Source organism: Megalops cyprinoides, chromosome 8 (assembly GCF_013368585.1).
Source record: "Megalops cyprinoides isolate fMegCyp1 chromosome 8, fMegCyp1.pri, whole genome shotgun sequence".
Taxonomy (NCBI): Eukaryota; Metazoa; Chordata; class Actinopteri; order Elopiformes; family Megalopidae; genus Megalops; species Megalops cyprinoides.
The window spans coordinates 13,954,002-13,975,518 of NC_050590.1; the positions used below are offsets into that span (position 1 = coordinate 13,954,002).

The window sequence follows — 21,517 nt, forward strand, 5'->3', positions numbered from 1 at the left end:
ACAAATTTCAAAATAAATGACAAGCAATTACACAAGTTGTATAACTTTAAGTCAGACTCCCACATGATGCATTATTTAACTAAACCCATGACCCTATGGAGGCTTCAGCTGACATTCTGTTTTCTTGTTCACCAGGGACAGAAAAAAAAATCTTTGTTTTACATTGCAATTCTGAAACATAAGCTATCATCTGAATAGCATTTCTCAATATATTCTCTCAATACTTTTCTTGACATATTTAAATTATATTATGTATCATATAAAACAAAACAGACAAGACAAAAGATCACACAGAAATACCAAAATAGTAATCATAATTACATCTGAATCACCTTCAACAATGTATTAGTTACTATCTGACTGCACACAAAGATACGGTAAAGCTAAATTATTATTCTGAAAACAGAAAAAACATTTTGATTTGTATTCTGTATTTTATATTTCGTTGTTTTTTTTCACTTTAACAAATTAATATAAGAGATCTAATTTGTCAATGCAGCTAAAACATCTTAAAATTTATGGACGACGCCATTCAAGCAATCCATTTGCCTTACAAAACTCTTTATTGAACCTAGCATCATAGGATTTCCACAGTACCCTCAGCCTTCTGAGTTCCATCTTTATAACTTTCACCATTACAAAAAGTCCAAGTCCAAGCCACCTCCCAAATATGCACCTACCCTGCACACATTTATAATTCCAAGCAACTTATGTCTTTGATACTGATTTAGCCTTTGATCTGGTAATGCTGAACACTGTGTTCCGTGCTCTAATCTGAATTACCTCGTAAAGCTTGTAAATAACCCTACCCACAATAACCCAATCTTTAATCATTCTTCAAGTTGTATGTGATGGCATTTACAGTCCTTGTTTGATATGCCTTTAGATTGTACCATCATTTTGTGTAATATAACTTACATTTAATCTTTCCATTGTGTTCTTGCTTAATGTTAATAAACAAATCTTCAAAGTAGGCTGGAATATTGATCATGACCTCAATGACCTACCTGAAAATCGGTGTATGGCCTGGTTTGGGTTTGTTCCACGTGAAGTGCGAGGGGACAGAGAGAAACTGCTCTCCAGGGCCATCTTTCTTCATGTTGTGTCCCATATCCTCCACTGGGGACTCTAGAGAGGGCGAGATGTTGCCTGGGTCCTCCAGACCCAAGTCTGCCTTCCCAGACAAAAGCACTGTCCGATCCTGAGAGGTTTTCCTAGTCTTGGACGGAATGTCCACCTCAGAGGGGCAAAACTGGAAGGGGGACACACCCATTGAAGGACTGCCAATCCAGGTGTCCTCCGTCACACTCCCCCGAGGGGAGTGGCCTGGGGTAGGGGTGGGGGAGTGGTGCGGAGAGACAGAGCCCGGGTAGCAGATATCAGCGCTGGAATGGCGTCTCTTGCCACAGGGTGAGGTGGGGCGGGAGGAGGGCCGTGAGGAAGGCCGTGGGCTCAGCCAGTTCTCATCGGTGACGCTGGTGCGGGGCGAGTGGCAGGGGGACTGCCGGGGTGACAGCGAGTGGGTGAAGGCGGGGTGGTGGTGCTGCCAAGGCTCTTCTCCTGGCCCACCCTGCGGTGAGCCCAGGGTGAAGCGGGCGGCTGCCTCATTCAGTTCCGAGTCCACATCATCGTACACATGAGAGAAGGACTCACAGGAGGAGGCGTCTGAAAACCAGCTCCTGGAGGAGAGGCTGCTGCACGGGCTGGGGCTCAGGGAGGAGTCTCTGTAGGAGTGGTCAAGAGGCAGGTAAAGGTGGTCCCTGGACAAGGGTCGGTCATAGTCCCCATCAGGCCCTTTGGCTCGCAAGTCGTCCTCATTGTGCTCCATGTCTGGCTGGCAGTTAGGGGAAATGGAGGTGATCTGGATGCTGGGACACTCAAAGGCCTTGGGGACCCCCACAGGACTGTACTTGTAGCCCTGGACCTCATAGCTGGGGTCATTGGCCTTGTGGGCTTGCAGCCGCGGGGGTGCTGAAATGACTGGAGAGTGAGGCTGGAGGCCATGGCGTGGGATCCCAATGGGCTGGTTAACCACAGACTGCGGCTGGCCAACATTGAGGATGTAGAAAGATGTGTTGTCATCAGGTTCAATATCTGGGTTTTAAAAACAACAGAAACATCATAAGAACAATTCCCAATATTTTCTACTCTTGCTTACATCACATTAAATTAATTTAAAAGACACTATTACCAGAGAGACTTCCAGCATGAACAAACAGAAGTGTATCGTTTCAAGTTGAATGAGCAACAGTGTCAGACCAGGCTAACAACACTCCCACACCAGTGAGTGTGAGCCTAACACCATTCAACACTAGTATGAGCATAACACTATTCATAACACTATTCTTACACCCATCTACTGAACAAATGTGTGATACAAAATGACAAATTAATGGCATTAAAAAAAGAGACACTGATGTGAAATTTGTCACTCAGCTTTATCCTAAAGTTACCAAAATTATGAGGGGAGAGACTGGGAAATACAGGTTCACACACTGATGTAAACAATATGCTTACCATCGAAAAAACATACAATTGCAAAGGTGGTTGTTAAAAATTTTTCTTTCAAGGTCCGAGTTGCTTTCTGGTGCCAGAGATATGATAAGAAATAATAACCACCACACTTATCACAATCATTTATCGCTAAGGTATGGAGTTGGCCTTGAACAGAGAGAGGGCAACCATTTGCAAGCATGCTGCTTAAGATCACATGTGCAAAAAAACAAACCCACTACTACAAAACAGTATTACTGTAAAATATTGATGTCTCACTAGAAATCCTATAGCGAGGGATGAAGGAGGGGGGCACTCGTTCAAGGGGAGAGTTGCTGAACATCGGTACTCAGGAATCAAATTCACACAACCGTGCGCGCTCACAGCTGTCAACACTGCAGCAGTGGCATGCTATTAATAACAAAGCTCAAAGAGTACCCGCCCACACAGCAGCCAGCTAACGGGACGCACAGGGGTGAAAAGACAAGGAGCCGATTGTGTGCCTGCTATCAGAGGTTACTGATGATAAACTGCCACAGACTATGTGGAGTGGAGACAGGCATGGCCAGACATATCACCTCCACTGTATAAGCGGGACACTGTGTTAGCATGTGCACTGGAAAACTAGCAGGAAACTATACACTATATAACTATACTAGCAGAAAGCTATACTGTCTAGCGCAGTGGTTCTCAACCTTTTTTGAACAAACGCCCCCTGACCTCATCATGATCCTCTTGCCGGTAGTGTATGAGGAGAAGTCAGAGTACCGGCAGCATGAAAATATAATTGTAACCGAGCGTTCTGTTGTAAGCCTATACTTTTAATAATAATTAATTAAACAAGGAGATGGGAGCTCCGAACCGATCGACAAGCTTTATTAACTTCTTTATTCATCAGTCAAAACCGCGTAACTCATCACCATCACTTCCAGTGTGACATTTCAAAATAAAAGCGCTGAAAAATTGCTTACATAGCCTAATCATTCGCACAAAGACATCAGAATATCTTTTATTTCAAATTCAAATGAACACTGTTTGTACTGACAGAAGCTTAAAAATTGTGATGAATAACCGTCACTAACGCCCCCCATTTATACCTGAGCGCCCCCTTTTCAGCTACCTTGTTCACAACGCCCCCCAGCATTGCCCGAACGCCCCCTGGGGGGCGGTACCGGCCCCGTTGAGAAACTCTAGTCTAGGAGTTCTATAAAAGTAGAATTCTGTACCTACAGTTTTTCAACACCAGCATACCTATTTAGATGACTGATACATAACAGAAACAACTAAAATGACTTCAACAGACACAAATGACAACACCAAATTTGTCTGCAATTTTCTGAACAGAAACAAACGTCAAAACATTTAAAGAAATCCCCTTTTTCAACAAACTGTGAAATGATAAATTAGGACATACAAAACTCATTAGCAGAATGTTAACAGCATGAACAGATCTTGTGATATCTGGCAATAATGTAATATGCAGCATGGAACTGAAGAAAACAGCCATTTTTTTTCAGTGGCCAACTGAAATAAAGCAATCCATGTGACATGATCTTGGTTTAGCTGCACTCAATGCATCCAAGAAATGTTCTCATTGACATCCTTATGCTGTCTGTCAACAGTATGCCACAGGAGAGCATAAACTAGCCAAATAGTGGGCGGAATACTGCCGTGATATTCTGTTATAGACTGGAAATCCCCTTTTCCACTGCGGAGCTGGTTCCAGGCTGGCTTACTTTGTTTGAGTTCAGGGTGGTTTTCCATGATCTCTTTTGCTGTGGTGACCCCTGTCAGTACAGTCGACCAGTGTCACTAGTGCTGGCCTACTTACAAGCAAGCTAAGGGCAGAGCTGGCAAGGTACACAACTGCGCCACTTCCACTGGTGTCCGTACTTCGAACTGAGCAGAGAACCACTGAACAGAGAATATGCTGCCACCATTGGTCACGGTAAACTTAAAGTACAAAGCAATTATATGAGGTCTGTACTTTCATAAAAATTTCAAGCCTCAGACAGCAGATAAAGACCAGACAGTCACCTCGATCTTCAACAGTGGGTAATGCAATGGAGAAGTAATCTCCTTCTACTGGGTAAGTCAGCTTGGGGTTCAGCTTCCCCAGTTCTAGTTCTGCAACGCAAAATGGATACATGTTACTCAAACATGCTACAGTGTTTTCTATGTTGGTAGTCTGGGTGTGCCAGAAAAAATATATATTACTGCTATGAAAACCATAGAATTTATATATGTAGAATATTAAGTCTGTGAATTCCCCGTTTAAGATGCTCAGCAGATTTCATACTAGCAGCACTGCCATAGTGTATTCCAGTATCACCTGGTCTCCATCAATCAAGACTATGAAGAATCTAGACTCTCATTTGAAATTGTGAATTTGAAAGCTGATATGGGGAGAGTATAACACAGTATGAAAATGGAAAGATGTCACTGCTTACCCAGAAGGTTCTTAGTATGAGTGACTTCACACATTGACATTCTTTCACATATTATCAAGATGCCATGGAGCCTATTTGTTCCGTGACTGGGCGCTAATGAAGCAGGAACGTTGGAGATACTTTCAAGAATTTCCTATATATGCACAAACCAAAATTATTTAAACCACTTTTGAACATGGTATAAAGAAGTGAGGAATAAAGATGACGTGTGTATGTCTTGCATTCCAATTACTTTCACAGCTGCTATGGTCAAAGCATTATATAAAGTTAAACAATGCAGAGAGAAAGACACTTCAGAGATATACGTTTGCATACTGTGAAACAAAGTATGGAATCCTTACTATTCCTTACTATTCACTTTATATAGCTATATCACACAGCATGCTAACAGCAATATCACACAATGCATGCAGCATATAAGGTGCCCAACTTCTCATGTGTCCAAGACAATGATCGCAACAAATACCTAAAACAATCTTCATTTTCTGTGCCAGATAAACACATAATGTGCAGTTACCAAAGCCTATATTATTATTTCAAATCACCTCATTTCACTCATGTGTGACATTCATATATGAAAATTCAATTACAACTGTATAAAACAGCACTGGATAGGATCTACATGAAAACTAATGCGTGAACACATTTTTTCCGGTTTTACAACAAGTACAACATGCACCAGCCAGATCTCCTGCTGACTGAATGATAGGACCCCGTCCAGCACAGCCTTATGGTCAAACACACATACACAGGTCATTCAGACACTGAAGTGTACTTCAATACAGGAACAAATTAGATGCAACCAGCCAACAGTTTCCAATAATGGAAACTGCATATGTGAGCTAGCAAGCTAAATCAAACCATGACTTTCCTTACCAAGGAGCACTTTATCCATGATGATTAAGGTGTGGCAGTAATCCACAGCTGTCATTACGTACAGTAAGGGCAAGATATAGCTGCAAATATGTTGACTATTATTAGAATATTATTTCCATTGCACATAGTCACATCGTCTACCATCAGGATCATCTTTCGTAGATTGTTTCCTCCTCTCTAAGAAGATGTTTACTGTTGACTGCTGACTCCCTTGATGTAATAATCTTGGCTCAAACTGAAAAATTGCCAAGGCTGCCAAAATTGGCTTGCACTTCATACTTGTCATGCTCCTCATCTGAAGTATCATCAAAATCCATTCTGTCAAGCCAGCTACAGTATCATGACCGGGTGCCACTGCCTATGCTGCACCCTCCAGAATCAAGTCACCCTTGCTGCAAAATTGTCTGCAGTCAGATTTATATATGTGCTACTTTTGACCAACATTAGGAAAAGAAACTGCAATGACTTAATACTGCCAAGTAGTAGGTACATATTCTGTTCTGAACTGAACACTAACTACAAAAAGTATTTTATTTTCAACTATTCAGAACTACTTTTTCACAATGTGCTCATTCTATGTAACAATGCTTCTGCCAGCTGACTTGAAAACTATTACCATGAGCTGAACAGCATTTTGCCTACCTTTATGAAACTTTTACTGCTTTCAAAAAAATCAAAGTGTATTTTTTCTAGATAAAGATCTCACTGACAATTAGCAGGCAATTAGTGCCCCCCTAATTAAAATCATGTCTATTCAACAATGAAAGACAGATAAGGGAAGAGAATATCAATCAATAAGACAACTTTTTTTAATGAAACATATCTACCATTTCAGCATTGGTTGAAAATGTTTCTGTTCCTTGTTTAAATCTGAAAGTGCCTGCATGTCACACAGAAAGCTGTTTACTCATACAACATTATCTCACCACCAGAAAAGTTTAAAAAGAATAAAAACTGCACAGCTACCTCTCCCCTTATCTGTGCAAATGCACTGCTTTCAGGGACCAAGTGGGCTCTCTCCACAAAGGGGAAGAGAGTAGCAAATCTCAGGACTCTCTGTCCTGCTACTCTCAATACCTAATTAGATCTCATTTCTTTGCCTCCAAGCTGGTGACACATTCATAGCATCAATGTTTTTGTGCACAAAGACGTTTGGACGAAGAAAAAAAACAATACTAGTGCCAAGGCAGTAATGTGGATGAGCTGATTTCAATCAAAACACAGAGCTGATCCAATGAATCTCAGTGTGCTTCAGATAACAGTTCCCCCAATGCCAAGAGAACAGGAAAGGTTCTTTTACAAATGGGTGCTCCCACGACTTCTCTCTTGGGAAGCCGCTTTATTTAGAGAAACTCAGCATAAACCCAAAGTGTCACAAGACACAAGTATCCTCTGACAGCAATATTTGAGTGACGGCAAGGAGGATCACAACAAAGTGCGTCACTGGCCTCCACAGGGCATGCCTCTGAGTCAGTTCAGTTTCTTCCCGTTAGAATGGCATTGCTGTACTTCCCCACTATTCTGCTTGTTGTAAAAATGACCTTTTTTGTCTTTTAAACCGCCACAAATGGTTACCCCTGACAACTGTCCAGTGTCACGACTTTGGTATATATATGAAAGGAAAAGGGATTCTTTTTAATTCACAATCAATTATGAATGAACTTGCATTATGGAATACATCAGGCCTAATTAACTTTGCTTAGCAGTCTAGAGGAAAAAAGTTGGCACACATAGCAGGTTTGATGAAAAATTCACTCAATGCTTTCTTGGTTGTCAGACAAAAGAAAATTGTTCATATGCTTTCTGTAGCAGAAATTCAACAGTAATGTCTAAAAGCCTTTCTCAGCACCTTACTCAACACAGATAGCAGAACCAGTTTCAATTAAATTTACACAACTGGTGCTGGTGGATGGATGAAAAAACTACCCATGATGCAAAATGAAAAACACTTAAATACCCTGGAGCAGCCTCCATTGCTAATTAAAGATCAATTAGTACCAGCAGTCACCCAACATGTTCCTTTTTAATCAACAATCCTCTTTCATTATAGCCTTTGAGTAAAAAACAATTTGCCTGTTGTTTCCTGAGAGCCGTATTTTTCTCCATATTTGTGAGGCAGGCCTACCATTAATTAATTCCCCATTACAGGCCCCAATTAATCTGTATAGCTCTCAATTTGAAGGGGGAACAAGGGGGGATACAAAGCTCAAGAATAGAGGGGAAGGCACTTCATCTCATACCAGCATCCTCCAGTCTAAGCAGTTCTACTCTGCCAACAAATACCCTAACCATGGTACAGGATGTGATCATCATGAGAGCTGTGAAGCCCTCACAGCCCTCAAAGTACAACAATTTCCCAACAGGCCCATTATAAATAATATGATGTTATTGTGGAGGTTTGTTTATAGTGATGGTCTGTGGAGGGCTCTGGGCCTCCCGTCTCACACCCCTCTGTAACCAGATTATCCCGACACCTGAAACCAGCAAAGGCTTTCAGATGAGGGCCAAGTGGGAAATCACCCTGTGATGGCCAGGCTGAGACCACCTGCTTGGTGGAGAGGGGTGGAGAAACAGTCCATGGGCACACCCCTCTGCATGAAACAGCCCTGAGTTAGTGGTCAACAAAGTTGGGGCATACAGTGCTTAAGTCCAGTACATGTGTTGCAATTGCCTAGCAGACTGTGCGAAGACAGAAGTGAGCAGACAGCTCACTCAACTTACAATTTTTACATTACCCATTTATAAAGCCGAATATGCGCAGAGGGATTGGGTTAAGTACCTTGCCCATACTTTAAGAGCCATGGCCAACTGGGCCTTCAAACATGTAAGATTTGGGTTATATGTATTGCTCCCTACAACCTCACCACACAACACAAGAATAAATCAAGGACAAAACATAAAATAACAGAAATTTTCTGACATTTGCATTCTTTATATACTTAATCAGCAGGCACCGTTTCCAGGACAAGTTAAAATATCTAGTTTTGCACAATGGTAATGTATCACATTTACCATCTGAACTTACCCGACTAACCAAGATGTGCATCAGCATTGACCCACCATGGATTTGAACCCATGATGCTCAGGTTCAGACTGCTAGCACTATTTACTAATACATGTGCTGTCCACAATAGTGTGTAACTGTATGAGTATACCTGACTGACTGACTTAATAGTAGTAATAGTAGTAATTACTATGACAACAACAGTTATCATAATTACTATGACAACAACAGTTATCATCATCATTATTATTATACACATTGCAGATGTATAAGAAACACCTAGTTGTAGGCAAAAATGGACCAAGAGCCTTGCTAGCTGGCAGAAGACTTACCCAGACGCGTCATTTAATATTGGAATGACTACACATCAGAAACCCTATCCGGTTAGATAAAGAACTTTAAGAGGCTTTGCTGTTCTTAAGCTAATAATAGCTGGAAATTGTTCCATGGTGTTCTGTGGCATTCAATAGCTACAGACTGCTGGGGATGTAATGCGCGTTTTTCTCGGAGTAAGGGTTCTGTTTTGGCTGCGATGGCACAGGCTTAGTCTGGCTCCACGTCACTAAGAGATCCTCACGCACTGATGATGCATTGCCCAGGCTTGAGCAGGGAACTGTCAGGACTCTACGATTATTACACTACCTAGGCTGCTGCTGCTGACATGGAGCTGCATAGCCCAAAAACCCAACCCTTCTGCATCCCCAGGGCCAAACACAAACACACACACACACACTTAAATAAACTTGACATACACACTCTTTGTTACACAGCAAGCAGTGAGCACAACACCCCATATACAAAAATGACCATTCGTTCTCCATTTGGCATTTCATGTCAGTGCATCTTAAACAGAATCTGTTTGCGCTACTCCCCTCTCCTGGATACAGAAAAGACTGTATTCATGTTAGACAGGCTGGGGTAACGTTACCCAGGTTTTCTCCTGCGGAGAGGGCAGATTAAAAGGGGTTCTGCTTACACTTCCCCTGTGATGGCTTTTGTGTCGCGGCGGTTTCCCCTTTCTCATCTCATCTGGCAGCACTGGCTGCGTGGGCCGGGACCGGGGCGGGCGTCACGCGGGCGGCTCAGGATGTGGCGATGATCAGGGCGTCAGGCCTCTCTGTTCCTCTCACTGAGGGTGTGGAAACTCTCCTCAGGCAGCACACAGCTGTCCCACATCCCACTGCTAATGGGCCACACTCAACTGTCCAACCTTCAACACTTATTGGCTTCCTTCTCCCAAAAAACAGCTGTCCTCCTGAGAGTGCAACACACTGATCTTACAGTTACAGTACATCCTGGCTTGTTATATGCCTTACCATGCAGGCATTAACAAGACTACCTGTTTTGGAACAGTACCTCTTTCAGGATTATTATTACCATTATTGTTGGATTGCTTCACCTTTTCAAATAAAAATTACCAACAGTAGTAGTAGCAACAGTAGTAACAGTAGTACGACAGTACTAGAAGGGGTCTTGTCACCTATAGTTTCATCATCTTCAACAGTTTAACACAATCATATTATTGACAACAAAGAATTTTATAACAAAGGTCTCTAACTGTAACTGTCTGAAATTAAATGAATTAAGCTGGCAAAGTGCCCTCCTTTCTGAACACAGAATCTGTGGTGCAAAAGTTTCAGTAAAAGATCTTGGCAGTAATCATGGTAATGACTACAAACAATTACAATATTCTTTAAAGTCAAATGCATGTTAAATGTGATGTTAGTTGGGTTCCACATTAACAGTGCAGCAAAGTGGACTTATCTCCACACAATTTTTTCAGACATGCAGTTGCAAAATAGCAGCATCTAGGTGCTGCTTCATATTAAATGACAGTAAATGTCCTTTAAAAACAGTCATATACAGATGAAGAAAAGGCTACTATTGCATTGATAAAACAAGCCATGACCTGTAGTATTAGAGGTTATTACATCACAGATCACCAGTTGACGTCTGCTTCCAAAGCAGTGCCTAAGATAACATTAAAACCTATGTTTAGCTCCTGAATAAAGCTGTTTCCAACAATGACATGCTATGATACTTAACATTATAGGATAAACAAATCACACAGCAATATTGCACTTTCAGCGCTACTCTTAGCAGGCTAGTGCTGGCCTATGTTGTTTTTTTTCATCAAAATTACTTGTGTTTAATTTTTAAGAAACTAGTGCGTTACCTAAAACTAAAAAAATTAATCCCTTTAGAGATCCCGTTTGTGAAAATACCAGAAAATGCTTAGCAGCAGCTAAGCAGCAACTTTCAATACAATTTCTACAATGTAAAATACAGAAACAAAATCATTATAGAGCTAGACTACCATATGTTGTTCCACAACCGCTGCTGCTTGCAAATACAGTACACAAAACAGTCATGCTTTCACACAAGTGGAGAGGCGCACCCGGCACAGACATTGCCAGTAATAACATCAAACTACGGATAACGTCCAAGGTTACTGCACTAGCATGCTGGGTGACATTTAAACAATCTGTCAGAGCCTACTGTACATCTGCTTAAACAAAAGAGGAGAGAAAGAAGGAAGGGAGAGAGAGCAAGAGGACAGAGAGAGGGAGGAAGGGCAAAGAGAATGAAAGATAGACAGCAGTACAGAAAAGGAGGAGAGTGAGAAAAAGAACAGAATCTGATTGCATTAGCAAATGAATTCAGTGTAACCTTTACAAAGGGTATACAGTTGAACAAAAATAGCTCAGTGTTGACATATGCAAACAGCGGATCTGAGCGTAACAAGGCTCCTTGCTCTCCAATGCCAAATACAGCATGGCTGATGAGGGACTACAGTACATACCACTTCAAATGAGCGACGGGGTGCTGCAATCTGTTTGTTTCCTGCACTTACCAAGGACATAAGATGCACGACCCAAATCCTAGCCTTCAGGTATCTCCCCACATCATTCAATACACAAACCTGCATTCAGATAAGACACACTCACATCCACCATTTACTGAAAAGACATACAATATTAAAATATGTGTTTTCACAGCAATATCAATTAAAGACACAGGTAATAAATATTTATAGAACACAAATATAAATATTAAAATATCTATTTGATTGTAAATTAGGCTACATCGCACTGTTTTCCTCTGCAACATTTTTCTCAGTCAGAATTTGGCCTGATTTAATTTTCACTTTAACTTTGTTGTAAAGTGCTGTGGGATATTTTACTGTAATTAATCCCAAACTGCGTAGGTGCAGTTGCAACTATGCACTGTTAAGGTGGGATTCACAACAAAGCTGGTAGCTGCCTGTGATTCTTGCTGTAAGGTTGTAGCTTGCAGCCTGGGTGAGTCACCAACTCTCAGAGAGGAACTGCCTCCCCAGCCAGGGTCATCTGCTCATCCCGTCCACCAATCAGCAGTGTCCTCCGCCACGTACAGTCAATTACACAACGGCAGCTCTGGCCTTCAGGGCATATTGTGCAACTGTGACTGTTTGGGCAGCGTGAAAGGGAAGGGAGTGGATTACTGAGCATGGATGAGCACAGGGCTGGAGTCCTCCTCACTCTCCTTTTACCTTCACAGTAGTTAGAGTGCATTTTCAGTCCAACCACTAAGGCAGTTATCTCCTCACTTCTGAGCAACTAAACCAAGTATTGATTTTTTTTTTTTTTTTGAGCAGAGCAACAAAACTTGTTTTTAAATGAATTAAAAACTCCCTCCTCATGTCTGAACGGCTGGCAAGGAGCATTTTGTCTGTGAACGGCTTCACCACTTCACAGATGGACATTTGAATCACACAGAAAATTAGGCAATAAACAGAAGCTTGTAAAAACTGGTTCTGCATGATACAGTTTCAGGAGCCTCCAAAGAGGCACAAAACAGACATACTGGAATGTTGCACTGCACACACAAATTATCAGGACCTGAAAGGATTTAAATGTCTTATGTCCCCTTTTTTAACACATACTCTCTAATTTACAAGAACAAATGTCTGCTATTCACAACCAGCATCTGATAACGAGAGTAACAGCCCAACATCTTTTGGGGGAACACTAAGTTACAGAGAAATGCAGAGAGGAACAATGAGATTTTCACAGCAGACAGGCAAGAGAGGTGTCATAAAGGACAGAGGGGATACAGTATACTATAATCACTAATCGCTAGTCTGTTTTCACAGGACTGATCAATGTCTACACTACTTTGAAGCTTCAGAGACTGAGGCTTAAGAATGAATGACAGAAGGAATATAGCCTACTTCCCTTTCAAAGAAGTTCTTGTAACCTGTCACTGAAATCTCATCTGAGCTATGCAAACTATATGTCCAGAACAATCAAATAGACGAAATGAATATAGGCCTAAATGTTCTATTTCAATAAAAATTAAAATTTACTTCAAATATGAACAACATAGAACAATGTAATAATAAAAACTTATAGAACTTTGTATCTAAAATAAACAGTGATCCAGATTTAGGTCAAAGGCAAAGCGTTCCTCCAGATTTGGAAAATGAGAGGCAAAAAACTAATGTGAGAGTCTGATGACTTTTTCTCTGCTGTAACCCTCCCTTGGCATGTTGATACAGTGCAGCCAACAGTAGCTTCAGTTACACTAAATTTAAACTAGACAAATGCCACACATAGCTGCTTCTGCTTCGCTCCGCTAACAAATGCTTCTCTCATCACTTCTAAGCATCGGGGCCCCTCGGTCTCTGACACAGACAGCGTCCAGGGAGAAAGGTGTCCCACCAGGCAGACATCTCCATGCCTGGGGCCCGGGGACAGGGGCCAGGGCAGTGCCGTGAGAGGGAGTGAGGGGGCTGGGGGGGGGGGTGTCTCCTAACTGTCACTCTGTCACACCACCGCTGCTCATCCCCAGGTTCAATGTTAACACAATACAGCGCAGCACTACCACCGCCTCGTCAGCAGTGCCACAGCTATGCTACTAATTTACTCAGCAGAATTCAGCACTGACACAAATTCAACATATGTAATATTGCTGAATGAATGAAGAGCCCTAGACTTTCGCTATAGCTAAAAGATGTATAGAATAAACACATTTTTAAGAGGCCCTTTAAAATTGTCACAGTTTTGAATAACTACTTTAAACTAACCAAGCTTTGTAATGTTACCATACTCTGTTCCATAGCTGTGACAAACCCTGTTCCGAGAGACAGAGAGGATCAACCGATTACATCCACACAGACCATGCACACCTCTGCGATGTCTCTGAGCCCACAGGGAGAGAAGAGAGTGAAACAGAGAGAAAGAGGGAGAAAGAGCTCACCTGGTGATGTGGCACACAGCATTCTGCCACTCCCGTATACAGTCTGTTCAATGACCACTTCAGAAACACTCCTGATTTAACAAAACTCTGTAACCTGCTGTCTCCCTTCTGGCATTCTCAGCGGGAGCTCAAAATAGTCCACCATGAGAGCGATGTAATTTCAGTCTTTCCCACGACTGGCAAGCGATGAAATGGACAGTCAGATGTTCAGATACAGGCTACATGGACATCTAACATGAAGTCTGCAGAAAAAACAAACTTGTTCCTTTTGTTATGGCTTTATCATTACTTAAACCCTTACAACAAAACTACAATCAAAAATTCATACTGTAAAAAACAACATAAGCCTACAGCTGTTTTGCCACACTTGCCCCTAATTCAACTTAAAAACCACAGATGAAGGAAGCCACCATCATAAATCTTTGTTCCTTAGATATGGTGAACAGGTCTGCTTTGGTTAGCCTATATGATGTACAGTCTAGTCTTTTTCATCCTTGCACATGAATGTTAAGTCTGCTTTGCCCATCCCTGACTACAGTGGAGGCAATATGAGTGCTGCCACAGAGCAGTCAGACAGGTTGAGGAAGGTGGGAGGAGGTAGGTGGGGGCAGAGAGAGAGAGAGAGAGAGAGAGAGAGAGAGAGAGAGAGAGAGAGAGAGAGAGAGAGAGAGAGAGAGAGAGAGAGAGAGACAGACAGCTTTCATCGGCTGGGTTCCTTCCTGCTCCCCACACAGTAGGGAGGGAGCTGTCGACTCCCCTCTCCTTAAATTCCACTGCCATCTGAACTGCACATGGCGTGCCTGGGCAAATTTGATGACTTGGGTGTTGTTTAAGAGGCTGGGCCCAGAGCCAACAGCCCCTGTCTGCTCCACTCTGACCCAATGAGGGCACTTTTCAGACAACACCTCTCTTTCAGCGCTCCCTCACCCCAGCCACCTGACCTGTTGTTTCCTGCGCGGTGCTGCTGTCGCGACACTGCCTTTGCCTGGGATCCCAGCGGAGGCAGAGAGAGCGCTGATACAAACAATGGCAGGCAGGAATGCAGAGTGGCCTCACGTTTCCCCATATGAGCCACAGTTACCCAGCATTGGCACAGTCTGCCAGTGTGGGGAAACATAACGGTCATTGTCAAATTTTACTTCTTACATTGGGATGACCAGTAATACAGCTAAAGAGAAGGGTAACGCTTTGCTACTCATTGGTAGCCAGCTCTGTGCCTGGTCAGTTGGTGTGAACTTTCAGTTAACCTTGGCAGCACAGCTGCAACAATGTTTGTACCACAGTGTACATTTACTAAGACACAAATGTCTTTCATATCCAAGCATTATTCCCTTTGATTATAACCCAATTCTGCTGATGTTACACTTTTCTGAAACTTTTTTTCCCCAACAAGTGTTTAATTAGCACACAGACCTATATAATCGCACAAAGCTGGTACATTTATATAGTATATTCATGTACTCACCACTATATCACAAAAACAAGTACAGTTTCAAAAATATTTCCAGAAAATGTTCAAGGCACACTTTAAACGTGCTACTGGAGACCCAAGACTTATTATTCCACCTATAATTTTATTTTTCAGTAGAACATGGGATTTAATGGACTGGGAAGCTTTTAGCTGATCTACTCCAAAGGGTAGTTTGGCTTCACTGTAAATTTATTTACAACAGGTGCACAATTAACAGTCCTGTAAAGATCAGCGACAAAGTACAGTAAGCCTGAATGTAAGCTTCCCAATGCTGCCAATTCTTAACATTAAGCTATGCAGATAAGGAGCCTTAATCACTGTTTGCACAAACAAATAAACAAATGTCATACCTGCTGAAATGGTCTCAGTAGTCCCTCCTGTTTTTTAAGCAATCACTTACATGATTTCCTTTTATTTATGTCAGTACATTCATCCACACCTAGACTTCTAGGTAGTTGATTTTAAGTGGAAACATTTCATAATTTAATCTTAAAAATCTTCCTTTTCAAAAAAAATCTGTTCAATGAAATGATGCATCAGGTAAATGTTGATGCAAGAATAAAAAACGTAAGTCTTGATCCATATCATGTCAGTTTTTTAACTAATTTTAATGCTACCAATGTGCATTGATCAGTGCTCAGGAATCAAACTATGGACCCACCCTGAAATTGCTAGCAATTACATTCTGGTATAGAACATTCTGCTTATGATTCTGATAAAAATCACTGCACACTGGGACAAAATCATTCCTATACTAACACGATTTAAATATTCTTTTTTATTCTATTCTTTTTTTTATACGATTTAAAATGTATCATGCACTAAATACCAAAAAAGCTAACATAAAAAAAGAGATCAACACGAAGCACAAAGACACATAACAAATACAAACCAGCAAGGCACTTACCACTGAGGCAGTGCTTTGCCGAAATTAAGACAGACACACTTTAAGTTGACTTAAGTCAAATTATTATTTTATATTATATATTTCAAATATATAAAGACAAGGACTGAGCCACATCACAGCACAATTTGCATAGTGACATTCAAATAATTAAACTAACTCAGGTTGTCATCATTTTTTTCAATAACAAATTTAAAAAGAAATACCACACACTTAAATGTTTTTTTTTTTTTTGTCTTAGGAATTTCTCACTTAAACATGAGAAAAATGTTTAGGGTTTAGGGTGTATAGGGTATAATTAATGTGTTAGGGTGTATACATTCATTTGTACACTGTAATTGGCAAGGTAATATCAGAGATATTTTACAACAGAAAATTTTACATTTTTTCAGCCAAAACTTTTAACTCCAATCTACCCCAGATATTTTCCGGATGCTCCCATTATTAAACACAGAGATCTTTGTAGACAAGTGAAAAGATCCTACTGTTCAATATAGTAATATTTTACAGTAAAGCCATGCTCTGGTGGAAATTTTGTCCCATCCAACGTCACCAAGTCTCCAAGAAGAGACTGAAACAAGAAACAGATGAGCCAAGCATCACATGGACAGGACAAGAGAAACAGGAGAGGAACTCCAGTGTGTTGGATATGGAGTTTGGATTGTCCTCTTTGTTCCACAGGCTCTGCTGTCCTTCATTGAATCCAAGTCATTAATGTGAACTGACTCTCCAGATCGGCCAAGGCACTCAGCCCAACGGAATAAAACCACTCACATACTGGCGCAATTATTCCAATGTCTGATCCAAATCCACTCTTTTCCTTGACTTTCCATCCAAGTTGTACTTCTTTTTTTCCAATTTAGGAAAACTTGATTGAGGAGATGGCAACTTTTAAGTCTTAAGTCCATCATTACTGGCCTTGGATCCTTGAAAAATACAAACTACACAAATCCTTAGCACATTAAATTAATGCAATTTGGTGTTCAGGTCCTTCTTGAGTGCTGACATATCTGTTCTGTGGAATTCTATAATGACAGTAATGTATTTCTTTGTAGTTCTACATAATGCAACTAAAACTGCAGAAAAAGCCAGATGCAAAATTTGTACTTGTGTGACAATAACAATTTGACACCATGACCAAAATTCTGAACTCTGTGGTAAATGTAGTTTTCACATGCAAAAATACTATGTACAAGTAGGCTTAATAACCTAAAGAGAGCTAAAAGCAGCTCCTTCACATTCAAACAATACCTCATATGGATATACTTTCTGGAAAAACGGCACATTAAGTTTGCTGTTTTTGCCCACCGTGATTCTGCCTGGAAGCCAGTGTTGTCCTTATATAAACTTATAAACCCGATATGAACCAGATCTCAATCAAAGCATTTAAAAAGAACTAGGAAAGTTCTCCCTCATTTTCATATTTTAACGCAAGTTTTACAAGATATTAGCAAAGCTTTAAAATCAACAGTGCAATTTGCTAGACACAAGAAAAACAGACAGACAGACATGACAGACACAAGAAAAAAAAATACTGGAAAAAGGAATATCTGTGACTGATTATAAAATTCAGCTTACTTCTAAAAATATCTATATACAGTAGAACTAAACAAAAGATGAAAATGTGTCCTACACAAAACTGTGTTGTGTAGAACTTGACACTGACCATGCTTGGAAGCAGAACAAAGAGTTTTTTTTTTTTTATTATTTGTTATTGTTGATATTGTTGCAGCCTATTTTTGCAAATCACTTTGGATAACAGACTCTGCTAAATGACAAATTTTTTATGTAATATTTGTGTTGTAGTATTAGTAGTACAAAAAAGAACAAAACAAATCAGGCATGTATAATAAGGCTACCTATGCAGAGAACCACAGAGATCTTTCATCAAACACTGTCTCTCGTCTAGTTCTCTCCCTCTCATGACATTCATAATAACTGATGGATGCTGATATATACCACACTCTGCACACACATTTCTGTATGACAGATGAGATTTAAATATTGAGCCTGCTGACGGTAAACTGTGTGTCATCTGCAGTGATGATTAAAATGGCAGCATACTGTCATTTTATGTAAATGAACAATGCCTTATAACAGAACTTGTCTGCAAAGACCTTAAAGAAATGAAATGAATGCCACTGAAAAAAAATGATAATAAAATCCAAAAACATGTTTTACACATTTACTGCTTAAAAGTACTACATCACAATTGTTTTGGCTTTGGTATCAATATTGTTTGTTGTTTTCCATTGTTTAAGTTTGAAAATCATGCCATGCCTCAGATATTTACAGTAGTGTTTCAGAACATATGCATGTCAATATCCCTGTTTCCATCAACCTGTCTAATGTATCAGTGGATGATGCTAGTAGAAATTCTACATAAGGACAAAACAGTAGTATTTAATCTGAGCTGATAACATGCAAATTTGGGGCATTCCCTATGATGACCTTATGATGTGTGGTGTTGTCACAAACGTTCATGCTGGATAGCATTAATTCATGACTCCAAACAAACAAAAATACACACATTATCCACTGTAGAATGTGGAAGGGGCAAAGACAGCATTGTTTTAAATTTTGTACATCAAACATTTGTTCAAATATTCAAGGTGTCATAATGTGGACTTTTCTGATTTAACATAATTAAAAATGCATCACATCAAAACAAAAGGACTCCACTCATGTCAAAACGGTACTTTGAGTCCACATCCAAAGTAACTCAAATGTTAAGAATCAGCAAGTGATAGGGAAGTCATATCTGCTTAAAATACAATACATACATATCACACTGACTTTCAACCAACAACCTTGCTCTTGCTGAAGCTCTACGCCTGTTATTATGTTCAATAACGATAAAAAAAAAGTCTAACTTAGTATTCCGAAACGGTAACACTGTCACCTTCGGCTCCCCTAGACCTTATTGCGGAGTCACTTAAGCGAACCTGGAGATGCCAATATTTGAGTGACTTTTGTTACATCATTTTCTCCCAAAACAACGACTTTGAATTCATTCAACAGCAGTTTCTCTGGATGCAGAACAAAAGTTAAGATTTTATCAACTTGAGCTGTTCTGTAAACTGAGACGATACAAGACGTAACTTCAACAGAACGATATAACCTTTCTGCAAAGAAACAGTGCACATCATTAGATCAAACAATTAATCCAATTCACCTGTTGTACTCTTTAAAATGAAAAGACTGCTGATAACGTAAAGATGCAAAGATAAATGTCAGAAATCTGGCTGACTAACTGATACCACGGAAGTAGACCACTGTAAAACAAACAAACAAACAAAAAACTAAAACACCGCTAACGTTAACGGTAGCGCAACTCCTGTCGTCCATGAAGCTACGCTCAAGCTACGTTTGCTAGCAACAGACTCCACGGTATAGCTCATTATCTACAGAGAAGAGATCCTATAAGGAGAACGTACATGACGACAAAAGGTTAAACAACCTGCTCACTTTAACTAACAATTAAACTATTTTGTATACAAAATTACTCACACAACTTACCATTGGCTTGTAGCCTGCTAGTCAATTACCGGTAATGGTAGTCTCGCTATCAGTCAAAAAATACAACGTAGTGCAAGCGAACGATGAGTATGTAGGCTACAGAAGTTGCAGAACGCTGCTAGCTAGCTGGCTAGCAAACCAACAACTACAATTATATTAGCCTAATTAAATTAGCAATGATGGTAAGAAAGGCAGAAGGTAGGATAAATTAAAATAATTCAATAAATAGGCAATCCATAGTTCATCGCTGATTAAAAACTTTATCTAGGTGTGCGATGGCTAGCTAGTTAAATTTAAGTTTACAACATCGTACAGGTTAATAAGATAAATAAACTTAACTTCTGCAAACAACGCAGTTATAAATATTCTTCAAACTGCCTTTCATTAAAACAGTGTTTACCACGCAGCTAACATTTGCTAACTAACTAGTTAACTGTCAACTGAAATTACCGACTGCTTTTAGAAAAGAAAAAAGGAACTAGCGAGAAAGCTAGCTAATGCATAGCTACTTATGAACATACATACTGGGATTTGTGACGCTGCTTTAGATCTTACTTCGAACCTCGAATACAGTAATCAGTTTTGCTTCATGAATAAAATTTGTGACATTTAGAATTACGTATGTATACGCTTTTGTGTTTTAAATTGACGCCGTGAAGAACATTGGCTAGGATGTTATCGTACGCTTGCTGGTAACAACTGTAACGTTAGTTAGCTAGCAACTATAAATGTCATCTATCGAGCTAGCTGGAAGGCTAATGATACTGTAAATACACATGGCAGGCGTAACCAAGCAGCCAGAGTTCGGGGAATGACACTAACCTGCGGGGCCTAGCGACTGCTGCTGCCCGTCCTCTCCGAAGATCAGTCTGAAGTCCAGCTCCTCATTACCGCTGCAGTTTGCAGTAGTCATCGGGTTTGACAACTCGGGTTCACCCGTCACTCTCTACGCTTGCTCGTGCAAATTCCTCCCCTCACAATCAAAGCACCTAATTTGAACACAAACTTTTTGTTTCTCCTGTAAATTCCAAGCTACCAGGAACCAAGTCACAGTCTGCATGAAGATTCTCCTCCAGTACAGCTGGCTAGCTAGCTAGTTTGCTGCAGTAGCTAGCTATCGCTAATCCGGAGTGTTTTTCTATCCAAAGTTTATTGCTTTTATTTTGTTGCTCTCGTTCTTCTTTTTGCCGAGCTCGTGCTGTCCGAGCGATATGTTGGAGCGAGTTCCAATTGTTTGTGTTGGAGCGAGAGAGACAGGATTGTCCATAAAAATAATTGCTTCTCTGACTCGAGATTCAATCCCAACTTTTACTAACAGCGCGTGACGGGGCAGCTCCAGCAGTGACGTCAGCAAACTCGGCAGACAACATAAGCGCAGCATGCACACGCACACACATTTACACACAAACAAAATGTATACGCGAATCATCAACTGTCATCAGAGATGTTTATGGGAATTGAAGTTCCTGAAAATTAATTAATGTGTTGTATGACCACAAAATTAGTTACACTGTACTATATTATTATTATTATTTTATTTTATTTTATTTTTTATTTTA

The 21,517-nt window shown here is 40.5% G+C and overlaps 1 protein-coding gene across 2 annotated transcripts in view; it reads right to left on the reverse strand.

The window, feature by feature from the left end:
* LOC118781873 (nuclear factor of activated T-cells, cytoplasmic 3-like) overlaps positions 1 to 21,264 on the reverse strand; it is a 56,410-nt gene extending 35,146 nt beyond the window's left edge. The window contains exons 1-2 of one of the 2 annotated variants that reach the window (XM_036534999.1): positions 20,781 to 21,264; positions 1,008 to 2,094 (exon numbers count right to left, since the gene is read on the reverse strand). In XM_036534999.1, coding sequence (XP_036390892.1) covers positions 1,008 to 2,094; positions 20,781 to 20,871 — 1,178 coding nt within the window. In that variant the 5' untranslated portion in view covers positions 20,872 to 21,264. Of the gene's footprint in view, positions 1 to 1,007; positions 2,095 to 14,064; positions 14,173 to 20,780 lie in introns of those variants that run through there. The other variant, XM_036535000.1, reaches the window with a different exon arrangement.
* Between the last annotated feature and the right edge of the window lie 253 nt (positions 21,265 to 21,517).